General features: G+C 54.2%; 1 protein-coding gene across 3 annotated transcripts; it reads left to right on the top strand.

Annotated features, from left to right (window-relative positions):
- The first annotated feature begins 7,749 nt into the window (after positions 1-7,749).
- On the top strand, positions 7,750-11,126 carry ARSA (arylsulfatase A). 3 transcript variants are annotated; one of them, XM_049626627.1, is made up of 9 exons: positions 7,750-7,864; positions 8,372-8,609; positions 8,804-9,044; positions 9,162-9,380; positions 9,455-9,624; positions 9,932-10,056; positions 10,144-10,271; positions 10,478-10,580; positions 10,682-11,126. In XM_049626627.1, exons 2-9 carry the CDS (start codon positions 8,392-8,394, stop codon positions 10,999-11,001), a joined length of 1,524 nt encoding a protein of 507 aa, XP_049482584.1. In that variant the 5' UTR covers positions 7,750-7,864; positions 8,372-8,391; the 3' UTR covers positions 11,002-11,126. The 3 variants fall into 3 exon arrangements, with proteins under 3 accessions (XP_049482584.1, XP_049482585.1, XP_049482583.1); XM_049626628.1 differs by having other exon boundaries at positions 8,357-8,609; XM_049626626.1 differs by having other exon boundaries at positions 7,750-7,948; positions 8,357-8,609.
- The last annotated feature ends 589 nt before the right edge of the window (positions 11,127-11,715 follow it).

Below are 11,715 nucleotides of genomic sequence, written 5' to 3'. Positions count from 1 at the left end.
TCTGCCCCTCCCCTGTTCATGCTCTGTCTCTCTCTGTCTCAAAAATAAATAAACGTTAAAAAAATTAAAAAAAAAAAAAGATGACCTTAAATCCACATTTTGAGAATGGCAGCCTTTCATTTGCCCTGGTCCCTAAATGACTGTATGGAGCAGAGACTCCCCAGTCCCTGCCAATATTGTAAACTTGACTTTCTGTGAACAAGAAATAAACATCTGTTGCATTAAGTCTCTGAGATTTGGAGATTTAGTTATCAATGTGGCTGGTGTTTCCTCAACTGATATAAGAGGGGAGCTCTAGAGGCCTCCCAATGGCCCATATGGGCTTCCTGCCTTGGAAGTCCTTGCCTGGACCAGCAAATAGTGTTACATTGGCTGCTCAATATATTTTGAGAACTGAAGAAATTAATACAAGATAAAGTCACATATTCACTGTGTCCATTGTGAGAAGGACTGGTCCAGAATGCATATCTCACCTGACCTCCAAAGCACCCTGCTGATCAGTAGACTTTGGAGGCATCAGAGTGTCTGGGAAGTGGCATTAGCTCAGAATCAGTACCTAACAATCCCTGAAAACCTCAAGTGTCCCTCCCCAGCCCACCCCCTGCCCCACTCGCCAGTGCATGGCAATCTGGGCAAAAGTTTGCACCTCCCTGCAGGGGAGGCCACAGGGAAGACTTTGCATGGCCTCGGGTGTTTCCGCCAGGTATTTCCCTCTGGCAGAAGGCTCAAGGTCTCTGAATGAGTCATGTCCAGGAATTGGAAGAGGAGCTGGAGGGACTTTCCTGCATTGTGAGTCAATACAGGCCAGTTCCTGAGACCCAGGGTCTTTCCACCACCGCCCAAGCCTCCACTGGCACTGCCCTCTGTTTGTGTCCTGGAGGGTGACTCCAAGGCAATGAAGGCAATGGTCTCTGAGTCCACACCATTTTGTTTGATCATCATGATAACCACATCTGCCTGGCCATGTAGCCTCTGCCACCCCAATATCTCTTCACCTTGTTCCTTTTCCTCCCTACAGCAGCCGACTTTCCCAGAACCTTTCAAGGGTGTTGCTGTTCCCCTGTCTACTCCAAACTACACTCCTTAATGTCTTGTTGACAGGGTGTCCTCCAGGCCCCCTCAGAGGACACTTAGGGGACAACTGAGCAATTCAAGCACAATACCTTCCTGTCTCAGTCTTTGGATGCCTTTTACTCCATTGCTCAAAAGAAACAGCAGGCCCCAAGATGGAGTCACTTTTGCTAAGCCCCAGCAAGACTTATCACCTAACCTAAAGGCAGTTTCAGCCTCTCCCAGGAGTGGAATTTCAAACCAATGAATCTTCAATTTCCTAGTCAGCACAGTGAGGTCATCTGCATAAGACCCCTTGCCTTCCCTAAGGACAGGTAACCTTACCTAAAGCATTCCACTCTTTTAACTTCCTTGTCCCCCTTCCTTCTGCCTATAAAATCCTTCCATTTTGTACAGTTCCTTGGAGCTCCTTTCTACTTACTGGATGGGATACTGCCCCATCCAAGAATCACTGAATAAAGATCATTAGATCTTTAAATTTATTCTGTTGAATTTTGTTTTTCAACACCATTAAACCAAGGAGTTGGCAGCATCTCAACTCCATCACATGGGCTGGTGTGAGGCCTGGTTTTAATTACTAGTGCATAGTCAACACCATCCCAGCCCCTCAGATCCAGAACCAATGCTCACTGTCAGTCCCACCGGATTTAGGGTCATCTTCCTCCAATATCCATCCCTCAGAACTTTGCAGAAGATGTGCAAAATGGTGCAATTATCTTGGTGCCTAAGTCTTCTGTTCCTGTATTTACATTAAATTGCCCCTGTCTTGCTCTGAAAGGCTACACTATGACCAACTGAGAAGTTCACACCTCAACCTTATCCCCCTCAAGCCCTTGGACCCGAGCAGGAGCAGCTGCCTCCCAGCCCCACAGCCAGACCTGCACCAGGCAGTGGGTGTCCCGGCTGCCATACACATGGGGTCTAGAGTCTGCTGCTAAGTATTGGATCTGCTCTGGAAGATGTTCATTCTGAGCTTCATCTAGTTCCTTGGAAGCACTGGCAAGGAAAAGTTGTCCCCCACCTGGTCTGTGCAGAACTTCCTTCTGGGAAGAAATTATCATTCCTGATGAAATATGCACATGCAATGATCTGATGAACTTTACTGATGGCATAATTTGTTCTGAAACCAGTCACTAGCCCAGCTGAGTGTCATTCACGGATAAGTGATCTGTAACCAGAGGTTGTTTTGTATCTAGTGTGACTAGTGTATCTAGTGATTCTCCTTCCTGCCCTGAGTGGATCTTTGAAGTGGTCTCAGGCATTAAGGATGCAAGGGTTTTCCCTTGCACGCAAGATTGAATAAAACTTGACCAACTTGACCCCTGTTTGTAACTCAACTGACAAGTTGCCTTCGTCTCTCCACCTTGTTGTCACCCAGATAAGCCTTATCTTCCCTAGCCCCCTGTGGCCCCTGTGAAAGACCCTCCCTGCCAAAGTCCTCATGGTCCTGGCCAGGCACCACTGCATAAGGACAATAATGGTAAGAATAATAATACAGATTTGCTACATGCCAGCTGAGGCTAAGCCTTGCCTGTGTCAATTAGCTTATTCCCCCACCAACAGAGGCCAAGGGCAGCAGCTCACAACTAGACAGAGGGGTGGGAGAGGGAGCTCAGACACCAGGGAAAGCCTCACTGAAAGAGACATCCCAATGGACCTGAAGGACGTGGGAGCCAGCCATGCTGATACAAGGTCAAGAATTTCAGATAGGGAGGAGCAAGGTCAGAGGTGCAAGACTAGAAGATGCCAAGGGCAGGGGGCCGAGGGACAGCGCCATCCAAAGCTATACAACTTCATGCCAGCCACAGCACTCCTGGACACCCCTCACCTATCTGCTCAGAACAGCACCCCCTTCCTGGGAGCCCTCCTGCCTCCCGCTCCATTCCAGTGGATGCCATGAGAACCTCTCAGTCAGCACCTTGTTAGAGAATTATTTGGGGGCACCTGGATGGTGCAGTTGGTTAAACATCCAACTTCAGCTCAGGTCATGATCTCATGGTTCGTGGGTTCAGGCCCTGTGTCGGGCTCTGTGCTGACAGCTCAGAGCCTGGAGCCTGCTTCAGATTCTGTGTCTCCCTCTCTCTCTCTGCCCCTCCCCTGCTCACACTCTGTCTCTCTGTCCCTCTCAAAAATAAATAAAAACAGTGAAAAAAAGAAAGAATTATTCATGACACTTGTTAAAATGGTAAGCAGTTGGTGGGTAAGCAGTTGGTGGGGTGCAGCCACCATGGAAAATAGTATGAGGTTCCTCGAAAAGTTAAAAGTAGAAACACCATATGATCCAGTAATTCCCCTACTCAAAGAATAAGAAAACACCAATTCAAAAAGATATATGTACATTTTTGTTTATGGCAACATTATTCACAATGCCAAATTATGGAAGTAACCTATGTCCACTGACAAACAGATAAAGAAGATGTGGGATATATATACATATATAGATATGTAGATATTATATATTATATAGTTGGTGGGATATATATAATGGAATATTACTCAGCCATAAAAAAAGAATGAAATCTTGCTTTTTGCAACAACATGGATGGAGCTAGAGGGTATAATGCTGAGTGAAATGAGTCAGTCAGAGGGGCGCCTGGGTGGCTCAGTCTGTTGAGCATCCAACTTTGGCTCAGGTCATGATCTCGTGGTTCGTAAGTTTGAGCCCCACATCGGGCTCACTGCTGTCAGTGCAGAGCCTGCTTTGGATCCTCTGTCCTCCCCTCTCTGCCCCTGCCCACCCCCTCATAAATAAAGAAAGAAAAACAAAAAAAGAAATGAGTCAGACAAAGACAAATACCATATGATGTCACTCAGGTGTAGAATTTAAGAAACAAAACAAATAAAAAAGAGACAAACCAAGAAATAGTCTTTTAACTATAGAAAACACACTGATAGTTACCAGAGGGGAGGTAGGTGGGATGGGTGGAATTAAGAATGCACTTATAATGATGAGCACTGGGTGATGTATAGATTTGTTGGGTCACTGGGGTGCCCGGGTGGCTCGGTCAGTTAAGCATCTGACTCTTGATTTCAGCTCAGGTCATAATCCCAAGGTTGTGAGATTGAGCCCCACATCAGGCTCCACACCCAGCATAGAGATTCTCTCTCTCTCTCTCTCTCTCTCTCTCTCCCTCTCTCTCTGCCCTTCTCCCCTGCTCACACTCTGTCTCTCTAAAATTAAAAAAAAATTAAGCTTATTCATTTATGTTGAGAGAGGGGAGGGGCAGAGAGAGAGAGAGAAGGAATCCCAAGCAGACTCCACACTGTCAGCACAGAGCCCGATGTGGGACTCGAACCCACAAAATGTGACATCATGACCTGAGCCTAAATCAAGAGTCAGACGCTCAACTGACTGAGCCACCAGGACGTCCCTAAAAACATTTTTTAAAGAATTGTTAGGGGTTCTGGGTGTCTCAGTCACTTAAGCAACCAACTCTTGATTTAGCCTCAGGTCATGATGAGCCCCGAGTCAGGCTCTGTGCTGACAGCAGCGTGAAGCCTGCTTGGGATTCTGTCTCCCTCTCTCTCTGCCCCTCCCCTGCTCACACTTTCTCTTCCTGTCTAAATACATAAATAAACAAAAAAAATAAAAAATAAAAATAAATACATAAATAAACAAACACTAAAAAAAGAATTGTTAGATTACTATCTTGTATATCTGAGGCTAATATAACACTGTATGGTAACTAACTACAGTTTGTTTGTTTGTTTTTTTAAAGAATACATTTAACCAATTAAAGAAAGTGGCAAAGCAGACTTCATTTATTCAGGACCATCTCAGTAGGTACCCAGCCCACTGTGATAAAATTATGTGGTAGGGGCTCAACTCTAATTACAGCATGGGCAAGTGGGACCTGATAGTGATGGGGTTCAGAACATGCTACCCCAAAGTACGACACTTTAGCATACTGAATATTTGAAGCTGAAGGTATTTGAGAAAACAGCAGAACTGAGACGGTCACTCTGACCTCTCTCTCCCTTCCCCCCTGAAACAGGCCATCAAACCTTCCTGTGAGAGGTACCCTCCCTATGCCAGGAGAAAAGGAGCATCCTTATGCCACATACAAAGGAAAGAATCCCAACAAACTGGCCTTGCTGAGTTTCCTCAGTTTACTATACTAACCTCATACTCCTTAACCTGTCATATTCCTCCACAGCTGTCCAGTCTTCATCAAACGTAGCAGAAAATACTCAAGTTTAACTGTTTCTTTGGATCGTTTCCGTATGAAGTCTCCCATGTCAGGTAAAACTTATAAAATTAAACAAATGTGTGGGCTTCTCCAGTTAATCTGTCTTTGTCAGTTTAATTTTCAGACCCAGCCAGGGACCCTATGAGGGTCAAGGAAAATTTGACCTACAATAGCCAAAGGGTAGGAGGGGGCCAGTAGACAGAAAGTCACTAAGAAGAAACAATCAGGGGTGAGAGGGGTTCTGGCTAAACCAATCTACCAGGATTCTTGCCAGACAGGCCAGGTGATCAGACATCAGCTGGGGGTGGTGGGGGAGGGTTCTTGCTAAAACTGGGTTTAGCAGATGGGCCTAGGAGAAGGTTCAGGAGCCTGACTAAAGTTTGGTCAAGCAAACCAAAGCTCAGTCCCTTGGTTGAGACATGCACCTACCAGCAGTGCCCTTCTGGAACTAGGACCAATCACACTACCTCAGGGTGGCTGCGGGGAAGCAAACAGGAACGGCGATAGCTGAGGGCAAGGAGCCTGCACAGATGGCCTCCGGTGTCCGGTGTCCGGGGCCCGACAGTCAGCCAGTCCCAGAAACCACCACAAAATTCCTTCATACAAGCTTGGGTGTTCGCACTTGAAGCCGCTCCCCCACCCCACCCACCCCACGCAGGCCCGGGAGACGGAGGCCTCTTATCCCTAGGTACAGAAAGACGAGACCAGCACCACTCACTGCAAGGCCCCTCTCCTAACTGTGGGCGTCAGTTCCAAATTAGCAATGTCCCAGGCGTCCAGAGCCACTTCCTGCGCGCTGGCAGGCTGCCCCCCATCAGGGCTCTATCCCAAGCTGACCCTCCTGCCAGCTCCTGCAGCAATGCCAAAAAAGAACTCACATCTCCAAAAGACTCAGACGCCTGCAGAGGCTTGGCTTTGAACAAACATAGCTGGTAGCACACAGACCTTCCCCCTACCTAGAGGTCAGGGCTGGGCTGGCTCAGCGGTCCCGTGTGCGCACACCTGAGCAGCCTCCGGAAACCACAGGGAAAGTGCCAGTCATTTGCATAACATTACAACCACAGGCAGGCTCTTCCCAAGAATAAGGGCAGGTCCTCAGCTGCCTGGGGTAGTTCCCAGCTTGCAGTTAAAAGGGAAGAAAGTGCTTTTGGTCGACTCCTTTTAAACTCCAATTCACAGCGCCGACCAGCTGTGATAGCTCCAATTACAGGTTCAAAGATTTCTGGGCCATGGAAAAACTTTCTGTCCTGGCCACCCGACCCCATACCGCTCCCACGCAAAGGCCCAGAAACCACCCTGGAATGTGCCACCAAGGGGATGGGTGGCCAGAGACTGGCCCCTTCCTTTCCCCACAACGTCAGCAGAGCCGTGACCCCAACCCAGTGTCCAGCCGCATCTCTGAGAGTTCTTACCCTTTCAGTTTTGCTCCCCCACACCCTCCCCGGTCTTGAGCTTTCATGTTTCATGGCGGCTGGGCTCCAGTGGAAGCTGTGTCCTGGCCCCCCACCCCAGTCCCCAGAGGCCGAGCCAGGGCCCTATCCACTGTCCCGCTGGCTCCAGGGTCAGGAAGCACAGAAAGCCTCCCCAACCAGAAACCCAGGTCCTAGTCTTCCTTAGGCCAGAGGTCCCACAAGGATGACATGAGTTTGTGGGGGAACCTGAGGCTGGAAGGCTGCCCTTGGCAGTCGGGGGGCAACTGCTGGCTGGGGGCCCCCCATTACTACACCCAGTGACACCCGCCTAGCCTTCTTCGGACGCTCCCTCTCACTGAGACAGCTAAACCAACTGGGGAGCAAAAAGGTGAAGTCATCTGTCCAAGGTGATCCAGTGATGGAGCTTAGTCATCTCCGCAGGCAGGTTCTTCCCAGTGTGTAAGCCGGAGGCAGGCCAGACCCGACACCCAGACATGCACACACACCACACAGGGTGCACAACAGTACACACACACCACACACATGCCGCACACACACATACACACACACACACACACACTGACACGCAGACACATGCACGGAGGGGAAAGGGTCTGAAAGAATTTGCAATCTCGTGTTTCGAAAAAGCACCAAAAGTAACGTTGAAGGAAAAGTCAGCAGCAGACGGTCGACTCCGCGACTTTCATTTCGCTTTGCTCATCCAGCGATGCCCACAACACCCAGGTGCTCAGGTCCTTTCAAAAAGGACCCCGAGTCTCCCAGTCCCGGAGTTTGGGGACCTCGCCCCGCCCGTACCCGCGCGCCGCCCCAGACTGACCCGCGCCAACCCCGCCAACGGCCTCGGGGTGCAGAGGGGGACCGAGTACGCGCCCCACGCCCCAGACGCGGACCCCGACCCCGACCCGAAGCCGAACCCGGAGCGCGTCTTAGCGTGAGCAGGCCCCGCCCCGCCCCCGCGAAGCCCCGCCCGGTCCCCCGCCCCGCGAGGCCCCGCCCCGTCCCCGCCCCGCGAGGTCCCCGGACGCCGCGCGCAGAGGGTCACGGGACACGGGACGCGGGGCGGGGCGGGGCCGAGGCGGAAGCGCCCGCGGAGGGCACTGCTGCCAGCTGTCCCGACCCGCCCCTCCTCCGCCGGGTACTGCCTTCGTCCAGCCGCGCCAGATCCCGCGGGTCAGTGTCATGTGACTTCTGTCTCTGACCACGAGCCTGAGCCTGCGACCTCTGGTGAAGAGGGTCCGGTCGCCTGAGAATCAGGTGTCCTGGTCCCCGAGGGTCTCCAGGGAGTTATATCCCAGGTTACGGTCTCCTGGGTTCTGTTGGGGTCAGGGGTCTCCGGAAAGTCCGGAAGTCCTCTGGGACTTCAGGAAGGGAGTTATCTGGGTCCGGGAGTATTTGGGTCTGGGGTCTCAAGAGGGGGATAGTGCCTGGGTCTGGGGTCTCAGGGGAGAGGTAGTGCCTGGGGTCTCAGAGGAGCATAGTACCTGTATCTGGGGTCTCAGGGTAGAAAGATAGCGCCTGGATTTGGGGTCTCAGGAGAGACATAGTGCCTGGAGTCTCAGGGGAGGATAGTACCGAGATCTGGGTTCTCAGGGGAAGATAGTCCTTGGATCTAGGGCTCATTGGGTTAGAGCTCTCTGGAGCCAGTTTGCTTTCCTTCCCAAGGGTCTCTTGTGATAGGCCCATCTGTGCTGTGTGCCATGGTGGTACTGTGGGCCCTCGCTCTGGCCTTCGCCATAGGCCTGGCCACTGCCGGCCCACCTAACATCATGCTGATCTTTGCTGATGACCTGGGATATGGGGACCTGGGCTCCTACGGGCATCCTAGCTCCACCACCCCCAACCTGGACCAGCTGGCCGCGGGGGGGCTGCGCTTCACCGACTTCTATGTGCCCGTATCTCTATGCACACCCTCCCGGTAAGTGAGGGGGCCGGGGGAGCCCATACGGCATCTCCCAAATTCACTCTGGGCTCCTGTGGGGGAGGCAAAAAGCTCTGTCTCTTTGGAGAAGCTCACGTTTCTCGATCTTTCTCCCCTATCTTTCCTCCTCCACATGTCCACTTCAGCCTTAGTTTCTCTCTGTCTCACGGACTCTCTGACTTGTCCTATAGGGCTGCCCTCCTGACCGGCCGACTCCCAGTTCGGATGGGCCTGTACCCTGGAGTTCTGGAGCCCAGCTCCCGAGGGGGTCTGCCCCTGGAGGAGGTGACCCTGGCTGAGGTCCTGGCTGCCCGGGGCTACCTCACAGGGATAGCTGGCAAGTGGCACCTTGGGGTGGGGCCTGAGGGGGCCTTTCTGCCCCCCCACCAGGGCTTCCATCGATTCCTGGGCATCCCATACTCCCATGATCAGGTAGGAACCTCCAGGGCCCTCAGACACCCTCCTGCCTACCTCCTAACAATCCCCTTCCCCTTGACCCCTTGAGCCCCACCCCACAGCCCAGACTCCTCAATGGAACTGCTCCGCCAGGGCCCTTGCCAGAACCTGACCTGCTTTCCGCCATCCACCCCCTGTGATGGCAGCTGTGACCAGGGCCTGGTCCCTATCCCGCTGTTGGCCAACCTGTCCGTGGAGGCACAGCCCCCCTGGCTGCCTGGACTTGAGGCCCGCTATGTGGCTTTCGCCCGTGACCTCATGGCTGATGCCCAGCGCCAGGGCCGGCCATTTTTCCTGTACTACGCCTCTCACGTGAGTGACCTTGACCCACCCCCCGGGGCTGCCCCTGACTCCTACCCAGTGCTAACTCCTGTCTCTGCCCACAGCACACCCACTACCCCCAGTTCAGCGGGCAGAGCTTCTCGGGGCGCTCAGGCCGAGGGCCGTTCGGGGACTCCCTGATGGAACTGGATGCAGCGGTGGGGGCTCTGATGACAGCGGTGGGAGACCTGGGGCTGCTCGGAGAGACACTGGTCATCTTCACTGCAGACAATGGGTTTGCTGACAGGGGGGCAGGGGGTGGGGGAATGCTGGTTGGTCCCTCACCGCGGGTCACTGGGGTCTTCCCATCCTGACTACTGGCTGAGGACGTGGTAGGATAAGGGTGTCTGGGGAGATGCTGGCTGTATCGCGGTGACCTACAGGGCACGTGGGAGGCTAGGGGCCACGTGCTGGTCTTGGCAGGACACAGAGGGGACGGGCACATGCTGGCCGTTTTTATGCATAGCATGTAACTCTGGGGCTGGGGTCACCAGGGGTCACCCTGAGCTCCCCATCACTGACGACCTCCTTGTGTGCCCCAGGCCTGAGACCATGAGAATGTCCCATGGCGGCTGCTCTGGCCTTCTTCGCTGCGGGAAGGGGACCACCTTTGAGGGGGGTGTCCGAGAGCCTGCCTTGGCCTTCTGGCCAGGCCACATCGCTCCCGGTCAGTCTTAGGCCCCCCCCCTCACGAACCCCTGGCCCCACTTCCCCCACCCTGGTGGCACTTGGAGCGGTCGTCCTCTGCCTCCAGGTGTGACCCATGAGCTGGCCAGCTCCTTGGACCTGCTACCAACCCTGGCAGCCCTGACCGGGGCCCCTCTGCCCAACGTCACCTTGGACGGTGTTGACCTCAGCCCCCTGCTGCTGGGTACAGGCAAGGTAGGGCCAGCAAGGCTGAGACCCCGGCCCCCCCGCTCCGCCCCGCAGACCCTCTGGCGAGTGGCCTGCAAGTGGTGCTGCCAGTGGTGTCCCCGGGTGGGCCGGGGGGCAGCAACGCATCCGGGGCCCAGGCTGGTGGCTCTGGGTACGTGCACACCAGTGCTGGAGGGCCCTGCCCACCCTGTGATCCCTGACTTTGCCCCCAGAGCCCCCGGCAGTCTCTCTTCTTCTACTCGGCCGACCCAGACGAGGTCCACGGGGTCTTTGCTGTGCGGAGTGGGAAGTACAAAGCGCACTTCTTCACCCAGGGTAATTTCCTGTCCCCCAACCCTGCCAACCCTGTCGTTGCCCCAGAGCCTGGTCCCTCCTCTCGCCCTTGCCCTTTGCACAGACGCGTCCCCCCTCCCCAGGCTCTGCCCACAGTGACACCACTGCGGACCCTGCCTGCCACGCCTCTAGTCCTCTGACTGCCCACGAGCCCCCGCTGCTCTTCGACCTGTCTGAGGACCCTGGTGAGAACTACAGCCTTCTGGGAGGCGTGGCTGAGGTCACGCCCGAGGCGCTGCAGGCACTAAAGCAGCTTCAGCTGCTTAAGGCCCAGTTTGACGCTGCCTTGACCTTCAGCCCCAGCCAGATGGCCCGGGGCGAGGACCCTGCCCTGCAGATCTGCTGTCAGCCCAGCTGCACCCCCCGGCCATCCTGCTGCCACTGCCCAGAGCCCCAGCCCTGACAGCACTGGTGCAGGCCAGCCGGGGGCCCCTCGCCCGACCCGGGCACGTGATGGTTCGCTGCTGTGGTGCGGGTGTGTGGAGGCAGTTTGTACCTGATAATGCTAATAACACCAGCTGGTACTTACAGGTGTGATGATTCCTCTAATCCTCGTGATAACCCCGAGGTAGGTGCTGTTCTGCCCGTGTTACAAATGAGGAAACTGAGGCATGGAGCGATCCAGCGACTTGTCTGAGGTCACCCGGCCAGCAAGAGGTTGGGCCGGGATCTGAACCCAAACATCCCGGCTCCGGGAGCTGCCCCACAACCTTTGTGATTGTAGGTGTTAGTGCATGCAAGCTTGGGTCCTGAGTGTGAGCATATCCCTTCATGCAGAGCTGTGCCGAGTGCTTTTGTGTGCCAGGAACAGGGTGGGGTGGGTGTGAGCTGTGGTGGGCAGAAGACCCTGAAGTTGCCAAGCCCCTGTGAGCACCAGGTGTCCCCCGGAGGAGGCATACCTGGGGCTCAATAACCGGACTGTGGGCTCTTGGGAGAAGCCTGTCTGAAGGCAGGTGATGAGGTGCACATTCCAGGTGCAGATCAGGGGAGATAAGCTCTTGAGATGGACCCCGGGCCCTGCCTCTGCCCCTTCCAGAGCTCTGCATTTTCCGCTTTCCCACACACTTCCTGTCTCCCTCCTCCTCCTTTGACTTCAGACAAGCGTTCTCCACCCAGA

This window comes from Panthera uncia, chromosome B4 (assembly GCF_023721935.1).
Source record: "Panthera uncia isolate 11264 chromosome B4, Puncia_PCG_1.0, whole genome shotgun sequence".
NCBI lineage: Eukaryota > Metazoa > Chordata > Mammalia > Carnivora > Felidae > Panthera > Panthera uncia.
The sequence above is the reverse complement of the archived record's forward strand: the minus strand, read 5'-3'. Positions and strand labels throughout refer to the sequence as shown.

Bases quoted from the DNA above. Each gene is read 5' to 3' on its own strand.
- ARSA (XM_049626627.1), top strand. From the start codon at position 8,392: ATGGTGGTACTGTGGGCCCTCGCTCTGGCCTTCGCCATAGGCCTGGCC. The intron at 9,045-9,161 runs GTAGGAACCTCC...CTGCTCCGCCAG, and splicing joins TCCCATACTCCCATGATCAG to GGCCCTTGCCAGAACCTGAC. The intron at 9,381-9,454 runs GTGAGTGACCTT...CTCTGCCCACAG, and splicing joins TCCTGTACTACGCCTCTCAC to CACACCCACTACCCCCAGTT.